Source organism: Strix uralensis, chromosome 17, assembly GCF_047716275.1.
Source record: "Strix uralensis isolate ZFMK-TIS-50842 chromosome 17, bStrUra1, whole genome shotgun sequence".
NCBI classification, from domain to species: domain Eukaryota; kingdom Metazoa; phylum Chordata; class Aves; order Strigiformes; family Strigidae; genus Strix; species Strix uralensis.
This window is the reverse complement of record NC_133988.1, coordinates 11,091,693-11,114,320: the sequence shown is the minus strand read 5'-3', so window position 1 is coordinate 11,114,320 and position 22,628 is coordinate 11,091,693. Positions and strand designations below refer to the sequence as shown.

General features: G+C 44.2%; 1 protein-coding gene and 1 long non-coding RNA gene across 7 annotated transcripts in view; one reads left to right on the top strand and one right to left on the bottom strand.

Annotated features, from left to right (window-relative positions):
* Nucleotides 1-22,628, top strand: part of ULK1 (unc-51 like autophagy activating kinase 1) — an 84,484-nt gene that overhangs the window by 812 nt on the left and 61,044 nt on the right. For 5 of the 6 annotated variants that reach the window (XM_074887614.1, XM_074887613.1, XM_074887611.1 and 2 more), the window contains exons 3-6: nucleotides 828-920; nucleotides 1,016-1,057; nucleotides 15,982-16,014; nucleotides 16,840-16,876. In XM_074887614.1, the coding sequence (XP_074743715.1) occupies nucleotides 828-920; nucleotides 1,016-1,057; nucleotides 15,982-16,014; nucleotides 16,840-16,876 (205 nt within the window). Of the gene's footprint in view, nucleotides 1-827; nucleotides 921-1,015; nucleotides 1,058-13,721; nucleotides 14,916-15,981; nucleotides 16,015-16,839; nucleotides 16,877-22,628 lie in introns of those variants that run through there. The other variant, XM_074887616.1, reaches the window with a different exon arrangement.
* Nucleotides 259-1,643, bottom strand: LOC141951411 (uncharacterized). The gene is made up of 3 exons (XR_012631343.1): nucleotides 1,399-1,643; nucleotides 472-557; nucleotides 259-327 (listed from the first exon to the last, which is right to left on the bottom strand). It is a non-coding gene; the product is annotated as an uncharacterized LOC141951411 (long non-coding RNA).

The window sequence follows — 22,628 nt, the reverse complement described above, 5'->3', positions numbered from 1 at the left end:
TGATTGCTTTGGGCCGAGCTCGGCACCGCGTCCCGGTCACCCCGTCCCCGCTGGGCTGCGGTGGCTATTCTTAGCCTGGGCATCAGCCCCGGGCTCTGGGGAAGCTCTGGTGGTGGTGGATATATATTTATTATTATATATATTATTATATATGTTTATTATTATTTATTATTTTTATCTTTAGAGTTTCTTTGGGAGGCAGGCGTGTGTCCCGGCAGGACCCGGGCAGGTGGCTTCACCTTGGGGTGGGCAGAGTGGGGCTGGAGGCCGGCAGCCTGCTGCGGAGGGGTCCCCGGAGATGTTCTGCTCGCCAAAAGTGGCCCTTACCTTGAAAACGAGCAAAAAATAAATCCCTACACACTGTCTATGAAGTGTGTAGAAGGCTCTTGCTTTGGGTTTGGGTTTTTTTTGTGTCTGTGAAGTTTTGTCCTTCTCCACTTAATTTTTCCAAGAGGAGGGGAAATCACTTACTGGTAAATAAAAGGAAACCAATCCGGCAGTGGATTTTCCATCATTAGGGCTTGGGATAAGCCATGGCTCCCACAGTGCGTTTATTTCTAGCGATTAAATAAGAGGATAATCATTGTACAAAGCAGTAACAAAAACCCGAACCTTGGGGTTTTCTCCTTGGGCTGACAAGCATAATTCGGGAAAGGGCAAGTCTGAACAAGTGAGGGAAAGGCATTAGGATACAGTGAGAGGCCTTTACTGGTGCTGCAAGACACTTCTTTCAGTAGAATTTATAATCTGTTAAGAGGCTGCTTGTCCTAATGTAAATTAATGGTGGAATTTACATTTATCTTTGAATTACATATGCACTGTTTCAGAAACCTGAGCTGGAAGTAGCTGTGAAATGCATCAACAAGAAAAACCTTGCAAAATCTCAAACTCTGCTGGGCAAGGAAATAAAAATACTTAAGGTAAAGGTAGATTGACTTGTTTTCTTCAGTGTTTGTTTATATGCCCTTTCTTGCTCCTGGCTTATGGCTTATGGTCTTTGTTTTACTTTTTCTAGGAATTGAAACATGAAAACATCGTTGCCTTGTATGACTTCCAGGTAAATACAATCAATTATGGCAAAGCATTCTGGATTTGAGAGAGGTTGAATGGAGTTGTGGAATTTCAGTTTTTAACAGATGTTTTGTAATCAAATGTATATTCTGGGATAAAAAAGATTCCCTGATAAGTTAGGGAAGATAAACACAGTTGAGCAGGTTGTGTATTAATTGTTGTCTGGACCGCAGAACTCTGACACAGTTGGGAGTTGAGGTGGGAGCTCCTGCTCCCAGGATGTTACGCAGTGAAATGCAGTGTGTGGTGAATGTGTCTGTGTTGGAAGCTCACAAGTTCTCAAAATGTTAGAAATAAAATTACAGCAGTTATTCTTGGCATGCCTACCTTTTATTTTCTTTCTCTGGTCTGGATACACTCCTTAAGAAAATTTCTTTTTCGTAGGCAATGTAAAAATAGTGTGAGCATGACTTTGTAGCATATGATTGTCTTCAGTTCCAGAGGATTTTCATTTGCATTTTTCTGTTGTCCTTGTGGCAATCACTAAGTGTTAAAAACTGCAGCAGACATTTTTAGATTATTGTGGTTTCCCGCAGTTGCTTTTTCCTTCAGAGTCAGCTCTGAAGATCTAATCTAAGGAGCTAAAACCGATCCACTCTGCAACCCAAGTTATCCAGTGACTTTTTTTTTTTCCCCCCTTGAATTTTTAGTTTAAAAATCCTGCTGGGTCACGGGGGAAGTTTTCTTTGACATTCATGACGCTTTTTAAAAAAACACCGCAGGATCTAAAAGCCTAAAATGGAACCCTTCTGCTCCTGGGTGGAGGGGCTGGCGTGCGGTGCGTCAGCGCAGCCTGTGCCACCCTAAGATCTGATATTTGCGAGTGCCGGCTGCGTTGACCGCTAGCTCCGTCGGACCCCCGGGTGGCCCTGGGGTGGCTTATCTGGAGCTGCCTGCCCTGTCCCCGGTATCACGTGTCCCGCAGGCCGCCGTGTTTGTTGACATTCCTCCTTCTCCCGTGGATTGGCTCCGGTGGCCTGCACGTCACCCCAAACACGAGTCCCAGCCGGTCGGTACAGCCTGTCTGCAATGCCTTCTGGGTGCTGTAGTCTGCCCGCGTCACCCCGGCCCCGCGGCCCCCCGGGGTGGGTCACCCGCCGTGTCCCCCTCTGCCTGAGCAGGGGGTCATGGTGAGGTGCTGCAGGGGCCCAGGTCCCTACAAAGTGCTTGATGCCTGGCGTTGTTTTGGCGAGAGGTGGACGTGGGGGATTTCAGGCTGCCCTGGGACAGAGACGAGGCTGCTGGGAATAGGATTGCTTCTTGGAGGTGTCCTTTGAGAAAGAGGCCGGCTGTGTGTCGCTCCTGAACCACCCTTTAGAGCTGGCCTTGCAAAGCAGTGCCCACCTTTGGCCCAGTGCGTGCTGCAGAGAGAATAGCTCTGAGGCCTGAGGAAGTTTCCTCTGGGCACAGGCTGCTTCGGACATTAGATCTCGTGTTTTTTCATTCTCCTCTGTACCTTCTAAGTTTACTGAACTTTTCAGTTGAGGGAGTGAGTGGCTGCTCCTGCACTTCCTTAGTAGTTTGCATTTCTGTGAAGCATTATGCTGCTGGATTTGCTTGCTGCAGATCTTTCAAAACCTGTGTTCATCTTCTGTTCCTTGCCCTGCTTCAAATAACTGCCATATAGGAAGCAGCTCAAAGCCATTTCCTGCAAAAGGAGCGATTTCATCACTGTTACAACTGCAGCAATGCATTTTTCTTCTTATGTGAGGGTAAATGAGCTTTAGTTAAATTCTGTGTGTAGCAGTGTAGGCTGATGAGGTATTAGCAAGAAGCTGTGTAAGATACCACAAAACAGGAACTTGAGAATGGTCCTGGGCTCAAGGCATGCCCAGGTGTATGTTTAGTTACCAGCTTTGTCAGAGAGTCCTTGCATGACCTGGGTAATTTGATTTCTTAGACAAAATGAGATGACTTAGGTGGCATTGGATGTTATATAGCGCTGCTAGGGTGTGGAGTCTCCTGTGGCGTAAGGTGATCGGTCATCAGACAGTCTGATGTGGTCCACCTGCATAGGTTGTGTGTGTAATGTGTCTTGAGTGTTTGGCCTTGCTCTGTCTGCTTAGGAGTTGTATGAGAGTAAATTATCTGCAAAGGTAAAAGTGCAGCTCTGTGGAAGGCTGGCTGCTGCCCACCTTTCCTTACTTTCTGGAAAAGACTACTTTTTGCTCACCTTGTTCCTCTGATACAAGATTGGTTGCTTCATTCATGGCTGCATATATATTTACCCTCGAAAATGTCATAGTTGCAGTTAATTGAGCCCTTACTTCTAGGCTTTCTAAAACTGAAGAGGTTTATTCTTGCATTACAACATCATAGAGCAAAAATGAAAAAATATTTCCTGTGAATCTTAATGTTGCCCTGTAGCTTTGTCTGTCGTTGTGTTTTGTGTCGTCCCTTCCTCTGCACCTCCTGTCAAGAGTAACTTTAACTTTTACTCATGTGTTCCTTACACATAAGGAAATGGTTTCCAAAGCCACAGTGGCTGTAAGCAAGTGATTACACCTAATGATGCTTTCGTTTGCGTTTTCCTGGTTAGAAGCTAATGCTAACCAGGCCTTATAGAACTCAAGATTTTGGATGTAATACCAGATTTGCCCCAGACAGACAATTGCAGTGCTGAGACTTACTACGGACAGTAGCTCTCACCCAGGCACACTTATTTTATCCTTCAAATCCAGGAAAATTGCTGTGTTCCTTCTCATTTCATAGGTCTTTGTGATATTGATTCCTAAATAACAACAAAATAAGAAGCTTCCTAGGAATAAATGATAGCAGTGAATGTTTAATGCATAAAAGTGCAGTGTCTGGACTTTTATAGATCCCCTCACTGGAGTTCTAAGAGCAGCATCATTACATGAGAATGGCTCACAAAATGAAATATGCATATTCCCATTATTATGTGCTCACTTATTAATGAGAGGTGCTGTGAATAGTCCAGGAGCCTAATGCAGAAACCCCTGCTCAAAAAGAGGATAAATCATGTTGTACTGCATTTCTAAAAGTACTACCTATTTAGTGTCTGTATGGAGTTGTGGTGCAGCTCTTTCCTAGGCACAGGAGATGTTTGACGTAAAGTAAAAACTGTATTCCACCATATGTGGAGTGCATTAATTGCTACTGAACAATCCGTGACTCCTCAGCTGGCTTGCAGAGGGGCTGGAGTTGGGTCTCCAGACTGCAGCAGCCGATGGGAGTACAGCAGTCTAGAGGGACATCTGGATACCAGAAGTCTTTTTACTCTGAAGACAGCCAAATGAGCTCTTGTTCCTTGAGGTGGAAACTAGTGACAACAAGGATACAAACGATGGTTTCCACCGGATGAGGACTTGGGCTGGAAATGAGGTTTCTTGGAAAACAGATTTCCAAAACTCTGAGGATCAGCTCAACTCTTCACACATGTTGACGCTGAAAGCTTAGCGGCGTGTGGTCTGGTGTGTGGGACTTGGTTTGGTTTCTTTTGTGACCCAGGACACTGAATCTGAGTCTGTGATTAGAAATCACTTGATTAGCTAAGGGCATTCAATGGTAGGAAGGTAACTCTTGAACTTAACGGATCGTGGGAGCACTGTGTCCTAGACAGCTCCTTCCAGACTAGTAAGAAGTAGATTCTTACATGTAACTAAGATCTTTGGGGCAATGGGATGTCCTGGGTGTATTTTCTTCCCTGTGCTGTGCCAGCTGCCCCAGGAAGGTTGATTGAATACGTGTCAACTGAAGATCTTGCATGGGACTGTGTTGGTGCTAGGGCAGAAAATCTGCTATTCCTGGACATAAATCATGCTTTGGACATTAGAAAGCATTTTCCTGCATGAAAGGATTATTTTACTGGCACATTTTCCCTAGTTGTGTTCTTGATCTGAGTTTGCTTCTTAAAGCAGCCTAGCTATGACTGTACTTGTGTGGGTATTGGGTGTTTTTTGTTGTTTTTTTTTCTAATTTTTGAATGGGTGGGATGGACTGGCTGTAGAAACATAGCTGGTAACATCACGCAGAGCACTGTGCTGCTAAGTTTCAGGTTTGGCGTAGGTTACCTGAGGGTCTGCTTTCCATAATTTTGTGTCAACTTGGCTTATTGTACTCACCAGCTCGGGATGAGCTGAGGGTAATGCTTAACTGACTCGTGCAGTACCGACTCACCTAAAATATTTCTGCTGGGATGACTGTATCACCTGGAGCTACTGGAGACAAGGAACATGGAGTCCTTGCAGTGCAGTTTTTCTTGTGCACATGGATTAGGGCATGGGTGGCAGAACAAACACTTCTCAGTTTAATGATCAGTCACCCTGGTCTTGAGAACCAAGTAATAACAGGCTGTTCTGTTGTTGCTGTATAGAAAATCCTTGTGATCAATAGGACCGTGGCTGTTGGCCTGTGATGTTTTGTTGTGTTGTCTGCACCATCACCCTTTTCCAACACGGAGCCTTTAGCTGCTAGTCCGCATCTTGTGTACATGCCTCCTGCTGCCCCCCGGGACCTGCGGAGCCCCGCGTAGGCAGTGTCCTTTGGTGTGCCCTCCAGCACCGCTCGCTTCTGCTGCAGCGCTCCGCTGATGAGTGCGATGTCGGGTGAATCAGTGTTGCTGCAGTGTCACCTCCTTGCCTCGCCACCTCTCATGCCACCTAATGCAGGATCTTCTGTTCCTCGGGCACTGCTGTTTGGGTGCCCCATCCTGGGAGACAGGGCTCCACTGTGACACTTGGAATGACTAAGGAGGCACTCTGTGTCTGGGAGATCACACTCCTGAGGTCAGGCTGCCTGCCTGGTTAAATCCTGTTTTAATTCCATCCCTGAGCTAGGCTGGCACATTGCCTGGTGAGTGGGTGTAAAGTGCAGGCTTCTCTGAACTGCCAAGCAATCCTCTTTCTGTTTGCACTGCGGACAAGAGTGGGGTGTCTGCTATCCTGCTCCATCAGCATCCTCACATCTGTTGAAGGGAATCACTCTGTTACTGAAGATTGGATCTGGCTTAATTTAGAGCTAGGAGGGGAAAAGGACAAAAATCCAGCCACCCTCTGCCAGTAGTTTTGTAGGATGAGGCTTGAGAGTTTAGTGGACAAAAATGGCTACGTTGGAGAGTAGAGAATTTTATAGTCTTGAACTTCTATTTGATGTTGACTTCACTAGCTGAGTACCCCACTGTGCAGGTCACAGAAACATCTAGCAAATGTTGACCACTAAATATAGACCTCAGAGGAGTCATGGGCTTTTTTTAGAGGGAGTGGTCTTGTTGCATTTCTGAAATTATGATCACTGTTTTACTCATCCTGTGTGTAAAGCACATACCTGTGTTCCTCTCACATGATTAAGGTGTCATGGAAGAGCCAGTGACGTGGAAGTTAATAGCCTCTAAAGCTCCTGTGGAAGGTAGCATTACTCAGGCTATAATGACAGATTAAGGAATGTTTCCCAGGAGTAATCGGAAACTGGTAGGCTGTTGTGTTCACAGTTTGACAGCAAAGCTCTGGTAACGGCTGAGGTGCTATTTGTGCTGCTTTTCTTGAAGTTCCACCAGTGTTTCCATTATGAAAATTTCTACTGTTTAAATCCGCGTGATGATTGAATGCATTTGGTTGGAGTGAGCAAAGCAAGGAGGTGGAGATTTGGAAAATGGTGGGAAGAGGTTTCTTATCAGTAGCTGGGTGGGATTGAATTCAGATGGAGAACCGTTGTTGGAATTTCTTCCAAGTATTATAGGTCCAAACCAAAGTCCAATTAAAAAAATTACTTGTGTTTCAAAAGCTCATCTTAATGCTCAAGCATGTGTAGAGAATTGAGGATACTGTTCTCTTTCATGTGTCTTCCTTTTTCCTCTCCGTTTCCTGCACCCCCTACCTTCCCACCTGTTGATACCAACTGAAAAGCTTTTGCACAGCAGGCAGACTAGCAAACAGCAAGCGTAGGGTTGGTGTTGGTGGTAGGAATCTGAGATGGGTGGCCCTGGTTTGCTTTGGGGAAACTGCTAGAGAAGCTCTGGTCCTCTGAAGTGGATGTGTGCCTTCCATGAGGCAAATTGCCTTCATCACGGGGCATGCAGAAAGGTACAGTGGGAAGTGAGAAGCTAAGCACAGGGGTGGTCAGCAGAGGTGGTGGTCTTTGATCTGCATAGTTAAAGAGACGTTTTTGGTTTCGTTTTCAAAATAAGTATGTCCTTTTTTGCTTGTTTTCTGTTGGTTGGGTGGTTTTTTGGATTGATATTTTGTGTGTGGTTGGGTTTTTTTTGCTGTTACTCATGTTCATGTAGCAATAGTAAATGGCAAACGATGGAAAGTGAGTACAAGCGATGTGGTCTTCCAAGGCAGTGTTTCTCAGGTACAGACCTAAACATACTTTGCTTAAGTGAAGCCATCTTAACTGTCTTCAGATGTTATGGTTCCTCTCTGAGAAATTTAATAATAAATGACAAAATCCAGGGAAGAGCCCTGCCAACAGATAGCTTTAGAACCTCCTTTGTGCTTAGTGTTTAGCAAAGGGGTGCTTTAACTGTGTGATGTCTCCTGCTTTATGATGTGCAGGCCTTAAATACCACCATAAACATAGAAATGCTCTCAAAATGCAAAGTGAGGATCTCAAAGCTGCATTTGTTTATTAAGCAAGGTTGTTTCAAGGGGGACCGATAGAAATGAATCAAATTCTGCATCACTGGTTGCTCAGAGCAATAATGTTCTGTCTGGCTGCAGGAGCACCTGGCTTGTCTCCTAGCGTCAGAATAACAGGAGGAATTAGGTCAGCTGAGCTGGCATAGTAGAGATCAACCAGAAAGTGTGGTTCCAGTGGGGGGAATGAAAGATGCAGAATCTTAAGTCATTAGAGATCCTATTTAGCAAAGCGTCTTGCATCTCCAGGAAGGGAAGGGCTCCCAGCCGGCTCCGTACGTGCTGGTGTCCCTGAGTGAGAGCGCTGCTGGCGTGATGGGAAACCCCAGGGACCGCAGCGAGAGTGAGGTGGTGTCAGGCAGGGCTGAGACGCAGCCCCGGCGGGCTGCTGGATGGCTTTGGAGTGCCCAGGCTCTATGTTTCCTGTGCGTGTGTGCTGCTTCATGGCCCTGTGCACGCAACAAGGCAGTCAGGCTACTTTCTCTCCGGAGGCTTCTTCGTTTGCATTTGACTGATATTTTTTCATTTAGTTGGCAATTATAGCCAGCATGTTAAATATGATAAAACATATTCAGTTCTCTTTGTTTTTTTAAATACTGCAGATTCAAACCCATGTTACTCTGGCTTCCAGTAATTGGATTTTTTTCCCTCTTAAAACCATTTTTATTTGAAAGAAAACCCGTGTTTTTTTTCTTTAAACTCCTTGTTATACCTTTGTGCTGTGTGTTGTCTTCTTAAATCTGGTAAATGAGGTATGAAATAAATGGATGTAAGAGAGAAGACTTGCAAAGGCCGGTCATGCAGCTGCCATAGAAAACCCTGTGGAGGTTGGGCCTCTAATTTCCAGAGTTGCTTAAAAAAAAATCTCCTGCAGGGTATCAGATTATGTTTGGGATATACCGTTAATAAAGCAAGCTGTTCCCAACTTATTAGTAGAACTACATTAATTGGTTCTAAAATCAAACTTCTGGACTGAGTTACTTTGCTTGTATTTCCACATATCTCAGTGAGTGTGTGATTAAAACTGAAACTCTTGTAGCCTGCCTTATTGTCTGCCTCAACCCACAGCACTCCCCCCACTACGCCTGCTCTTTGGGCAGGCTCATAAAATCAACTTTATGGTATGCAAGGATTTCATTCCAGTACATGTGACTGAGCTTAAGGTAATGGGGAATTCAACCTTAAATGTTCATTTTATAATATGACTGGTACAGAAAAGAGATGAGGAATAAATACAGAAAAGCAAATCAGATCTTCAGTGTTTTATCATTGTTTTTAGAATTCTGAAGTTTCTTCTCTTGACAGCATTAACATAATGCATTGCCATTTGCAAAAAGAAGCTTGCTTTTGTCTAAAGAAGTTGCTGGGTCTTATTCGGCCTGTTGGCAAAGGGGTAGCTGCTTCTTTAAACTCCCATGTCCGAAAGGCCAGACTTTTCAGGATTCTGCTGCTTTTTTCTTCTGCAATCTCTTATCCTTGCTGGGCTGCTGCAGCTGCTGCATACAGATACGACCTGCGCTGGATGCTCTCAGGCAGTAATGCCTCCCTAAGAGCTGGCAGGCTGGGGGCATGAGCTTGGGTAGGTGGTGCAGCATTACCCCCAGATGAACATGACTGCTGTAAGAAGGGATTGCTTTTCAGTATCCCAGCAGCATGAGTCTTCAATTTGCTCTAATGCATGTTTTTGGTCTTGCCTTGAAGCTCTGTGACTTGTGGAACCTGCCACTTTGTCTCTATACTCTTATTATGACATTAATCGTATATATTGGTTTCTGTGGTTAGGCTCAGATGCAGCTCTCAGCTTTGACTTGCTGTAGTGTGTTGCTCTGCAGAGGCCAGTCTGCCTCCAAAGGAGTCATGTTTTCCTGTTTGAGCTCTCTGCAAGCGCTGTAGCCATCTGTCATCCAGCGAGTGTGTTGAATCTCAGGGCTTTGATCAAGGCCTGCAGTGAACTTGTGTGAAGCCAACAGCAGAGTGCCCAGTCAGCGGGGCTGTGACAGGCACTGCAGCCTGCCACTGCCTGGAAGTAGAGGTTGAGAGAAGAGACTGGGACTGGTTTGAAGGAACCTGGAGAAAGCTCATGTCCAGTGGAAGAGATGATGAAGTTTCTTCAGGTCACCTGAAGATCAGGTGGTCTTACCAGCTGTTCTACCATTTGTCTGTGGTGGTATTAGCTGCCTGGCAAACAGCAGCTCCACGGTCATGATGTGGTCTTGTTTGTTTTTTATTGTCACACAGTCAGACTTTATGACTGTTGCCAGAGGGATGGAAAGTACTTTCCCTCTCTTTCTGAAGCCCATGTAGAACCAGAGGATAGCTTTCCTGCTGTTTTTAATCTGCCCTGAAGTACGACCTGTCCTGAAACAACTCATCTGTTTATAAGCAGAGAGTACCGTAGTGCCTGGAACAGGGTAACACCCGTCCTTGGCATCATTTTCTTCTGGTCCTACAGAAATCTACCCACTGCAAGGCTGGCCATAAGCCACTTCTGGGCCGCATAAGCCACTTCTGTGTCTGCCTTCCTTCTGCTTGCCCTGTGCCTTTGCTGGTGCTCTGCTTTCTGGAGCAAACTGACAGGTCTGTAGGAAGCAGAATGCAGTCAAGAGCCAATGCAGAAGTCTGTGGGTGTCTCTGGGTCTTGCTGCTTATGCTTATTCCCTGGGATCTACACAAAGAAATTAGGAGCCCTCATTCTTTTGGGAAGTCAAAGATCTGCTGACAGTGGCAATAACACTTTCCAGTCAGTAGCAGCAGGTTTTATTGCTGAACCTGGATGTGCCAAAACAGGCAAAGATATGGATGATGGTATGTGTTGCTTGCGTATCATCTCCTGTGTGACTGTTACCGTAGCCCAAGATTTCTCACTTCCAGTGTAGTCCATACACAAGAGGAAAGTGGTTGCTGATTCCTTATAATGTGCTAACTCTCTTGGTGCAAGACCTCTCTGGCTGCACGACTTGAATCCTGAAAGTCTGTCCTAAAATGTGTTGTTTTTTTCTGGCTGTGAAGCTGTGTCTGGATTTGAGGAACATTTTGTGGTATTGTATGTCTGTGCAGAGAGGAGATTATATTGCAGTGAATGAGTACTTTCCTCTTCTTTCCTCCTTTTCTTCCTTCATCTGAGTTAATTGTTGTCTCCTGAATTGGAAACCTGCTTGAAATGTTCCCGAGTTCCTTACTGGTAAGATTCAGGAGTGAAGAGAACAACCAGGGCCAGACAACAGAGAAACACAATAGGCTCTGGGACATGTTTTTCTTTCTGTGTGAGGTCAAAAGGCATGTGAATATCTTCTAGCTATTTGCTTTAGATCTGTTTTCCAAAGGGTGAGCATTAGTAGGTGCTCCCACAATTCAGATTGATGTTACTATTGTCTTTTATCTCGCTTCCGTTCAAATACTTGCATCAAGAGATAATCCTTGCATAGCATGACGGTCTTCCTTTCCCTCTTGCCTGCTCCAGCCAAGCTGTGAGCCAGAGTGAAATAATACCAAGAGATTTTACTGTTCAGAAAGTTTCTTCCCTTTCAAGAATTGTGGGTTCTGTTTCCTGAGCCCAGCCAGCGTAGGAGCCCCTGCCTTACCTAGAAGCTTTCTAGGTGCCACTGGCCTAGGAACTTGTTTATGTAAAGCAGAATTGTGTTCATTACAGCCCGTGTTTGTGACTCCAGTGCTGCTGTCAGAAGAGCGATGACTAGAGACCGTAGGCCAAAAGGGCACCGACTCCATGAGATCCTGCTGGCAGAACAGGAGGATGTGGTGTGCTGTGGTTCTGCTGCAGCAAGTGGGGAAAGTAGCGTTAAAAAAAAAACAGAACAGAGCGGAAAAGCTTAGCTTTTGGTTGGTGTCAAGCTTATCTTCTACTGTCAGACTCTCAGCTTTATTTTATGCTTCTGTTGTGTTGGTACAATTGATGAGTCTTAGCCCCATTTAGAGAGATGTGTGTGTGGCAATTATCTTTGCTGGGCAGCTGCTCCGGGTGCTGTTTGAGAGGCGGTGTTGAGCAGCACATGGTAGATATCTTCTGAGAGGTACAAAATGAACCTTGGCCATCGAAGGGTGGCCAACAAACAGGCAGTTGTACGCTGTTCTTCAGGAGAGTAAAAAAAGCAGTTCTGAGGACGTGAGTCTATACAGCTCCTCTCCTGTAGGCAGCAGGAGCCTTGTCAGCTACGTGGTTCATCTTTGAAGTATTCCTCCTGCATCCTCCAGTCTTCCTAGAAATGAGGATTTGTGTGAAGTGGAAGCCATTCTTTGCTGGTTTTACCCCATTGTCTATTATGACACTGGTCCCACACAGATCGGTGAGAACACTGCACTGCTGAGAGAGTTTTGGAGTATTGTGTAACTAAGCTTCAACTTTTTTCCCCTTCCTAAACGTCTTTCTAAACTTGGTGGCAGGCTAGGCGCTGGGGTAGAGTGCAGAGGAGGATTTCTCTGAGGAAGTTTCCTCTTGCAGACTTTTTAAGCTGTGGTAGGAGGGTGACTAACTGTGGGTACACCCAGACATTTCCCTTTGGACACACCTAAACACACACTTTCCAAGAAGAGGATCATGCCACCTTCCAGTATGGGTGGAGGGAAAATTTAAAGGGAGACAGGACTGCTGGGTCTTGGTGTCTGTAATGCCATCCCATCTAGTGTCCTAGTGAGGAACTTTAACACAGCACTGGGGTGATTTGTACTGTTAAATGAAGTTTCTTCATTTCTTTGTCCTCCGTCAGCAGATGTGTGTTATTTGTAGACAGTAGAGGCTATTGCCTATTTTTACACTCAATTAAATTGTAACTTCATCCCTGGGGCCTCTGCTTCAAGAACTACGAGTCAGGCAATGATCCAGACTGATTAATTCTCAGCTTAATGTCTTTGGCAGAGGCCTTTTGGTGCTGTTGTGGAGTATGGTTGGGGTACTGCTGCACTTTGTGATGAGAGGGAAAGTTAGAGGGTTGCCTCTATGCTGTTCTCTTTGTTAAGCTTTTTTAGTGACAGGATTATCCTTGGCTGCATGACTGGCACATGTGAGTGAGGGGTCCAGAGTAAATTATCTGTAGCTCCTTTTGGATATAAGCCTCTGCAGAAGTACAACAAACTAATATTATTCTTGTTACTGATGTGGAAATGAGTGGGTTGGGTGTTCTGTTTCTTTTCAGAGAAACCAGTAGCCTGCAAAATTTGGCTTGCAGTATTTTTTCCTTGTTTTGTTAATGAACAAATCATAAATACTGTGGAAGGATAAAAATGGAAAAGAAATAGTTTCTGCTGCTGAATCAGCTTGAGACAAGTCCATCAGTCCATTTGAGAAACCAGGTCTCTTTAGACAGTTGTATCCCTTGTAACCACAGTAAGTTACTGGCTGAAGGCTTTTTCCAAACAAGAACTTGTTTCTGGGGCCCTTCCTGAAACAAATGTTTAATTTTGTTGGCAAAATCCCTACAAATCTCTTTTGGGTAAGTGGGTCTTGAAATGCTGAAATTGCAAATGTGGAAGTTGTGTCATCCCTGCTACAGGCGTCTGTGATCTGAAAATACACTTGCTAAATGTTCCTCTGCTGCGGTGGGTGTGTGTGCAGGAGGGTGGAGAGTGCTTCCTAGTAAGGCTTGAATGTTCAGAGGGTGCTGTTGCCAGTGAATGGTTGGGGGAGCCACCTACTCTCCTAGAAGCCTTTCAGGCATTGCCCTCTTATCTCTTCACCCTGTGTTGGTGGCATAAAACCACCAACCACCAAGGTCACTTTGTTGCTGGGGAAGTCGAGCAGAACATCTCCCTTGCCTGTGTGGGTCCTTATTTAACCCTAGTCACTGTACACACTGGCTGCCAAAAATCAATTACTTGCTTTATGATGTTTGCTTGCAAAGTCTTTAAATAACGTACAGTGGAAAAACAACCAAACTGTACAGTGTACATTAGCTATTGGCTAATAACTTCTTACAAATATCTTTTGGGCTTAGTTTGTGTAAGCTAAACTTCCTCTTCATTTTCTATATATGTAATAATATATTAAGCTTCCCCAGGCCATTCTGTCACCATACATATTAATGCATGGAGTTATTGACTGCAATGATCACAGCATGCTTAGACAAGAAGTGTCTATCAAAATGTTGCCGTGGCAGTGATGAACTGGGTGTGGGCTGCAACAACCACTTTGGATACTTCCTCTGTGCGCAGCAGTTGCCCTGTAGTGAGCTCCCTGGCCTGCAGCCCCGCAGTCGTTCCCTGAGCAGCTGCACCATGCTTCTGGTGTGTCCGCGCATCTTCTGGTGTATCTGCAGCTGGAGTTCCCAGAGGAGCGAGAGGCCTGGGTGTCTTTAATAATCCATGACGTTACACTGTTCCTGCTAAGGACAGAAGGAGCTGGTGGGCTTTGAACGCTTCTGAAAATTTTCCCCCAGCGCTTTGTCACGTGCAGAGCTTGTGACGATGTCTGGGGTTTTCTTCTGGCGCTGCTCCCCTGGCTAGTGCTTCTAACCACAGACTGGTTTCCCACTGCATCTGAAGCGTGTGTGGAAGTGGGTGACTTCATGTGTGTTACTTTTAAATGCAGAGATTGGAAAACAAGGCATGTTTAAAGCAGTACTCTTCATGCAAGGAAATGCAACAAACACCGTCTTGAGCATCACAGAGAATTGTTTTTTGGACAAACAAGGAGACCTTCAAAAAGCTCAGCTGGACTTGTCAAGTGAGAGCAGCTGTAAGAGCCAGGGATAACCAGTGCCGGGGTCTGGTGAACACTCAAACCAGGGGAGCCACGTGAGCCGAGGCTGCCCGGTGCCTTGAGCCCCCCTGGGACAAGGTGGCCCGTGCTGCATGCAGCTGTAGCTTGAGTCTCTCAAATTGCAGGTAGTTCAGCTTCATCCCCTCTCCCTCGTGTCCTCCAACAAGTCTTCCAGCAAGCATCTGGAAACTGAGATTTCACATTGTGAGGTTAAAAGAGGACTGCGAGAGAAACAATGGGAGGTGCTGAGGACTCCAGGCATTGACAAAGGCAGTCGCTTTGGTACAGGCTGGATGGGAGGTAGAGTCCTGTGGGCAGACCAAGATGAAAGGGGCTGAGAGCAGACAGTGGAGACTGCTTGGAAACTAAAAGGCTGGTAGGGTGGATGCTGGGGCTTTTTGAAATTGTAGTCAGGCTCAGAAGAGGACTCAGGCAGGCAGGTGTCTAAACAGCCTGTAAGTAAAGGCATGCTGCCCTGGAGCTATGGAAATGAAGTCTCTTGCTCTGCTGTTGCTTTCAGAGCTTCTCCACTCACCCAGGTAATTGCTGCCTGCGCTTGTTCAGGACTGGGCCTTGACTTTAGGAGTGACTTCTAGCATACAGGCTTTTATGTAGCAGATCTGCTTCTGTCTGACTCTTTCAGCAAGAGGATTTAGAGGCTTTCACCATTCTGGGTCTACCCACACCTGTTTTCATGTTTGTTCTCTGCTAATGGTTTGGTGGCTCTGCTGAACAAGGGCCACAGCCATGGTGTCTGTGTGTGTTGCAGAGCCACCAAAGTGCCTAATGTGGCTCCCTGGTGCTGTATGTTTGTGGGGCACTTCTCCACAGTATCTTGTGCTTGTACAGTGTATATACTGCCTTGTACATGTCTCCTCAAGGCCAGAGAGCCAGTGGAGATCAGCTAAGGCTGGGGTAACCTCTCAAGATTGTAAGAAGTAGCACAGTGCAGCTCCTATAGCAAACTAAGGAAGATGAACATTTGGCCTGGATTTTGCTGGTGTTGACCCCGATGATAATGCAGAAAGCTTTAGCCACCCAATAATAGCATTCTGTTAATGCATGTGTAGAAATTGTTTGTCTGCAATTACATTTTTGACCTGAGATCTTTCCTTTTTGCCCTCAAATCAAAAGTGAATCTCTTGAGCACTTCTCAGCAGTGGAGTTGAATTGCAGATCCCAAATTTGTGTTGCTCTTATCTCTCTGTTCAGACTAGTGCTGCTCATGTGGGCATAGCTGCTATAAAGGGCCAAGTTAAATGTGGAAATGATTAAGGCTCTAAGATAGTAGTGTGCCAGCATCTGCGTTGCATGCAGCAGTTAATCCTAAAAGCCAGAAAGGAACATGAAAACCCAAGCCACAGTACAGGAGATATGCTTGGTTAAATATGTGCACACACAGAAAGGAATAAAATGCTTAAATACCTGGCACTTTCAAAGTAAGCAATCCTCCAGGAATTAATCTGTAATGAAGTTTTTTCCCTGTCTTCAGTCTGAATCATATAGAGCACAGTTTACCAGTTTAAAAAGAAATGCAGCAGCTGTAATGCATGTGAAATGTTTCAATGCATAAATCTTTTATTTTTCCATTTTCTCTTTCCCCAGGAACTGGCAAACTCTGTCTACTTGGTTATGGAGGTGAGTGTGCCTTTTTTTATTATTTTGTCCCCCCTTTTCTCTCTTCTTTTTTTTTTTTAATTTTTAATTTTAAACTTGGTTTAAATAGACCACCATGTTATACAAGTAGTGCTTTCTGCTCAGTCTCACCTGTGATGCTTCTGTTAATCTAATCTGCAGCTGCATGCCTTTGAGAACTGGAGCAGTGTGGGTGAAGATAGCAGCCAGGGGGATTTTTCATATTGCTGCTGTCAGAAGGTCATGCTGGCACAGGTTTAATCAGTCAGACATTTTAGCTTGAGGGTCAGATGAGTGTTACTGGGCAGTATCTGCTCCAAAGATATATGGAAAGTAAATTTTCTCCACACAGCTTAGCTGCAATGCTATTGAATGTTTTCTTTCCTCTGTAGCCTTCACTCCGAGGTCTTGTTGACTTTTCCTTCATGATATGGAATGTGATGTGGGGAATTTCAGTCTTCAGTTGTAGCTGTTCCCAGGCTTTCCTGAACCAGCTTTTCTGGTGGTCTCTCCAGTGGTGACCCTTCTGCTTTGGTCTGGTTTTATCTGTCTCGGTGATGGACATGCACATGGACGTGCACACACATGGAAGTTAGTTTATGCTGGTGTATCATAATGCAACATAACATGTAGGGGAAATAGGACAGAAGAGGAACCTGCTGGAATGTTGGGTTTTTTTCTTGCCAACTTCTGAATAATATATTGACATATGTGTGATTATTTATGTTTAAATACCATGATAAGCCTACCATCCTAGTGAAGCTAACCATTTTCCTTTTTAACCTTTGTTTTGCCTTGCATTAACTGACCTTTCCTTTCTGTTTGCAGTACTGCAATGGTGGTGACCTGGCAGACTATCTTCACAGTAAGTAGAACAATACAGAGAATATCCTCTGTATTTGGAAGAAAACACTGACTGTTTTAGCTCATTAAAGTTCCTGGGGTTTGTGAGCCGATGGTGTGTGTATATATATATTTTTTTAATTCCTGCAAAATAAATGGAGTATCACTGCTCAAAGAGGTTCACCCCTGATAATCATTTGGAAACTGAGAATCCATGACAATAAAGCTAGTCTTGTAGTCTTTCCTATGTAGGTCAGTGGTGACTGTTGTCAGTAATTATGTATTTTAGTTACAGTGGCCTTATAGATTGAACATGTTTTAGCAGTTCTAGGGACGTTTGTCTTTTTCTTGGTCACTGTAAAAAAGCTATTTATAGTGAAGTCTTTCAGTTCTGTAGGGTTGGATTAAAATAAGATCCCAAGAGTATATTTCACTTTCTTTGTTTTCCCCTAAGGGTGTCCCCACATCTAGGACAGAACACATTTCTTACTTCATTGAGGGTGACTGTAGTGTAGCCAGTAGTGTTGTGAGCTTGATGAAAATTACTAACTTCAGGGTCTTTTGGAGAATATAGCACAGGTATCTGTGACTGTGGCACCCTGAAGAACCTTTTGGTGGGACTGTGTCTTTGCCATCAAACCAAATGAAACACGCTGTGCATGTTATCCAGTGGTATTTCTAGGACTCGGGCTTCAATCTCCCAATCTATTTTTCAGTGCAGCCCACTGCACGGGTACAGAATTGTGGCCTACGTGAAAATTATATTGCACCTGAGCACCTAAGTGGTTGGAGGATAACATGTTGAACAAGTTGCTTCGCTGCAATCAGAGCCCTTCTTTTCTGTTGGCCTGACTTTTTTTCTTTAAAGTAGCTTTCTTGTTGTTTTGCATATTAACTAGAAGATTACTAAATGTGAAGGCACAACCATAATCTCATTTCATGTGTGGCTCTGGGTCATGGTTAAACAAAGTTTTTTCATACTGTTCAAATTAAAAGCTAGTCAGCTGGATAATAGTTCAGGCTCCTTATTTGAGGTACATAATGCCTGGAAATGGCAAAGATTGAAGGATTAAAAGCTAAATTTACATTTACCCTACAGCTGGTGTTGGTATCCCTAGAATGATTATTTGGGACTTGATGCTGCACTCTATTCATACAGGGTAATGAATTATGTTTGTGGACTTTAATTTTCAGAAAGGATTTAGTATTTGAAGGAAAATGAAGGAATATTTTGCCTTTCATGTGTTTTGTTTGTTTAAAATGTGGGTGACAAGTGACAGGCATTTGTTTTTTAAAATCCAAGTTTAGTGTGCTTTGTTTTAGATAAGTGATGGTGTTTTGCATGTCTTGGGTATTGCTGTGCTTTAAAAGGAGCATCTTTGGTGGTGCTGGAACACTGTTATGAATACCAAGTGAAAATGGTTTTGTATTTGGTACCTCCTTTTTCTTGAATACAAGTGAAAATTTTAATAATACTTTTAAAAAACAGTCAAACTTCAGTTTTACCAATGCGTGGGCTTTGAAAGCTAAAGTTTTTGGCTTTCATGCACATGAAATGAACCTTGATGTTAAAGCACTGGGCTGTGCACTCTTGTTGACTAAACTGTGTATGTAAACAAGAACACAGCTTCTGGCCAAATTATTTATAGAAACATGGGTTTATAGAAAATCTTCCTGTTCATTCTGCTGCTTCCATGTGTACGTTATTGTCTTCTCTGTTCCACCACCCCACCAAAAAAAAGTGAAGTATACTGTGCAATTAGCTAGGCTATTAATACAGCTCACTTCCTTGTTTATCAAATGAGACTATGCAGGGCTAGTTTGAGAAAGTGATGATGAATTGTATTTTCAAAAAAAATTCAGCTTTACCCCAGTTTGGTTTGTTTGAGTGTTACCTCGGGTAAAGTTTGATCCTTCTTTACCTGAGTTAATTTGAAAAAGTTACCTTTAGCTCTGTTTTTACCAATAAAATATTTTATCTTGACAACTGTAAAGAGCAGCTGTTGTGACTGGGAAATTTGTGCTTACTTTTATTTTAACTCTTAATATCTGTGTGCCAGTTGCCAATAAAGAAAACCCAGCAGGCACAGATTTCCAGAGGGAGTAGTCGGTAAGGGACTGTGGCAAGAAAGTTAGTTACTTCCATCACTGCAGCAGAGATCTGGGTCTTCCAGATCTCAGAGCCTAGATACAAGTGTCAGCTTTTGCATCACATGCTTTTGCCTTTCCACCATATGCTCCTTTGGGGTATCTCCTCTCCCAGCTTCTGCAGGCTCTTGGGGTGCTTTTGACAATGATGATTTTCTTCCTGAAAGCTTATCTTGGAAAGTTCAGATTTATTCTGGGGTATTTCACTGGTATGCAGGAGGCTCATCTCTGTTGAACGGCTGTTGTGCTGCTTCAGTTATTTTAATAATTGTGTGATGGTATTTAATTGCAACATCTACTTTCCCACTGACTAGTCAGACGTTTTTGCTGGTAGTTCCTGTAATGCTCATGCAAGCTGCACATGCAAATCCCCTGTTTCTCATTGAACGAGATGCTTGTAAGCTTCCCAATCCATTCTGCCCTCTAATTACAAGCATTAGGCAATATGGTAATTCTGTATTGAATCCAAGGGCACTCTAATTCTCCTTGTCTTTATAACTGGAGGACGTGCATATGTGCACGTTCCAATGCAATATGCGTTTTGGCTGGGTTACACTGTTGGTCGGACCCATCTCTGATACAACCCAAGGTTGGCTGTGTTCTGATAAGCACAACTTCTATGTTGTTGTTGTTCTTTAACGGTAGAATGCCATTTCCCTTCTGATAGGTGTCTGTGGATGTTGCTTTCATTTAAAGCCCACCATAGGGTGTGTTTTGAGCTGAGAGTGGTGGATTGCCACTGTGCGTGGTAGAGTGGTGGGAAGTGTGACAGAAGTGACCATCCCCTGTACAGGAATAACTGGAATTCTGTGGCCTCAGGTACTCGGGAGGTTAGAGCAGGCTGATCTAAAATAAATTCCGTGAGTTGGCATTGACACAGGCTCATAAGTGCGTATTTGTGACCTTTCTTAAAGCTGCTTCTTGGAGAGCACATCTCTGTGGAGAAAACTTCCTATGGGAGCAGGGCAGTTCTTGGTTTGACCACGACACGTGCAAGGAGCTGTTATCTTCCTAGTTCATCCCAAGTGGTGTGGGCACCCTTTTGCAAACGAGGTGTAAGGCACTACTGTTGATAAGACTAGGAACTATCTGGAATAAGTTTTCAGACTTGTACAGAAGACTTCACAGGAGTCTCACTGGCCATGTTCTGCAGGGGTGGAGCTGGGGTAGTTACAAGACAGGCCTCAAATAAATCAGCTTGGTCTCTCAGACTTCAGTGTGATTTGGATTGAGCCCATGTTAGAGATACTTATGGCACCTGTGGGTAAGAGGAGAAGTTATTTTTCCTAAATAACTCTTCCAAAATGACGTTGTCATGTAACATCAGCAGGTGTACTCAAACGCATCTACCCTTGGATCAGCTGATAAGGGCTGTTTACTATAGTTTACCTGGCAGCCTCTTGACAGGTTGAATATCTCAGCACAGGCTGACCAGGGCACTTTTTAGGTGGTTTCATCCTTTTCCTACATCTCAAGAGTTGCAAAGCACATGGGCTCCACACTGACCTACAATAAATATTTGCTCTGATCTACTGACCTGTGTAGCTGCCGTTCCCAAGGCAGTAAGCTGAGTGCCTCGTCACTGAAGTGGAGCCCATGAAAATAAACACAGGGATATTATTACTTCTCAGTAATGGCAAAGTAAGGCTTGTGAAACAGCATTCTCAGCAAGAACGTGTTGCTCACCACAGACATCCACAAGGATGCCAAGACTTCAGTGCAGGCTTAGTGTTTTGCCAGCAGTTTTCTGGTGAAGGTGAGAATACCACCTTTTTAGAGGGACAGAAGTACAAGTTCCCTATTTGGGAGGTAGCAAAGAAAGAGAGTTGGTTTGTTCTCCACACTTTTTTTTTTTTTTTTTTTTTTTGGTGGCACCTAAACTGAATGAGTATTCTGTATCTTCTCTTTCCTGTACTTGTAGAAGATCTTTTGGAGACCAATATCCTGAAGTTGCTGAAAGGGTCAGTTGTACAGTTGTATTTATGTCTCTGTCCTTCAGCTGGAGATTGCTGCTGTCATGCAGTAGACTGATGGGCTGAGTATCAGAAACAAGGACTTTTGTTTTTCTGTGTTAGAGCCTACAGTGTTAATGGAGGAAGGTAAAAGGATATGCCCCTACACTCCCCAAGTAACTGACTGTCACTTCTAGGTTACTGCGGGCTGTGTCTCAATTTCACAGTCCCACCTTACTGCACTATTTGAATTTGTGAGATTTAATGCTGCTAGAGGATCCAACAGACCTGTGTCTAATTTTGCTGTGCTGCAACATGGTAGCTCCCCTATGCCACAGCAGCTGCACTGGGGGAGTCTGTCTGCAAGCTCAAGACACCAGCTTAGATTCTGCATCTGTCAGGGAAACAGTACCTTTGCAGGGCTGAGAGTTTTGTACAGACTTCTGTGAAGTAGAAAAGCTTAAACTCTGCAGAAATTAGTAGCTTAGAGGCCCTGTTTTCTTTGGGTGAATGGATTTTTCTGATCTCGTTAAGGATGTTGTTTTTTTCAGTATGAAGAGTTAGAATCCACACTGGGGAGGATTAGCTGGTTTGCTGACGGATGGTGGCTAGTGCTGTGTTAGCCTTATAGCCACCAAATTATATAAAGGAGAGGGTAACGCCTTAAAGATGTGGCGTGCTGTTGGGACTGCAGGTCAGAACAAAGCTCTCAACAGTTTCTCTGCTGAAATGAGAGGCAGAGTGTATTTAGCCAGGAGTTTGTAAATGCCTGCTAGCTTAATAATGTTAAGAACTGCCAACTTTCAAGTCTTGCTTCATGTTTGGGGGATGATGAGACAGCTTGTCCTTTCCTGGGCCTGAGCTGAATTGGGCAAAAAACTTTGAAATTCTTGCTGTTTTGTTTAAAGGTGGTGTTTTAACCGTGCGTGAATGCATTTCCTTGAATAGGAATCACAGAAATATGGCAGAGACCTTTTGTTGGAGAGAAGTTTGAGCACAGCTAAGATGCTGGACCGTTAATGGTACAGGACTGAGTACACAGATTTCAGCAGGAGGTCAGGGAAAGCCCTCTTAAAGATGCAGTAGTGCTTTTTTCAGGAGATGTGTGTGGGTTTGGAAGACCTGCATCTGAGCTGCCTCATAGTATCCTTAAAATCCCTTCACAGAATCTCCCCCTCTTGCAGAGGAGTCTCATGAGTTCCAGCCGAGTGCCAGTTCATGAGGAAAAAGGCCCAGGGAGGGGAGAGAAACTCTATATACATGTGCACTGCTCTCACGTGTATAAGTCCAGGACCAGCTGATAGCCATGGTGACATTTCAGCTCTGCTTGTGTCGCCTTCTAGAACAGTGAGGTTTGGGAGTGGTGGGAGTTTATTTTTTATTCTAAGTGCTGTTTACCTTATCTGTGTCCTTTGCTGTTTCCCATGCACATATTTTAAAAGTTAGATTTTTAATTTCCTGTGTTGTGTTAAAACTGCGTGCAACCTCATCTGTGTTTTCATAAGAATTCCTCCCTTCTAGCTGACTAGGTAGAATAGCATTTTGAAGCTCCTGCCAGCTTGTTTTAATGTCTTACTAGAGAACAGCTGGAAAAACACTAATGAAGTCCCAAGTAATTTACAGGGACGTTTTACAAAAGAAATTATTTTATTCAAGTGGAATGGTGCTTTCTTT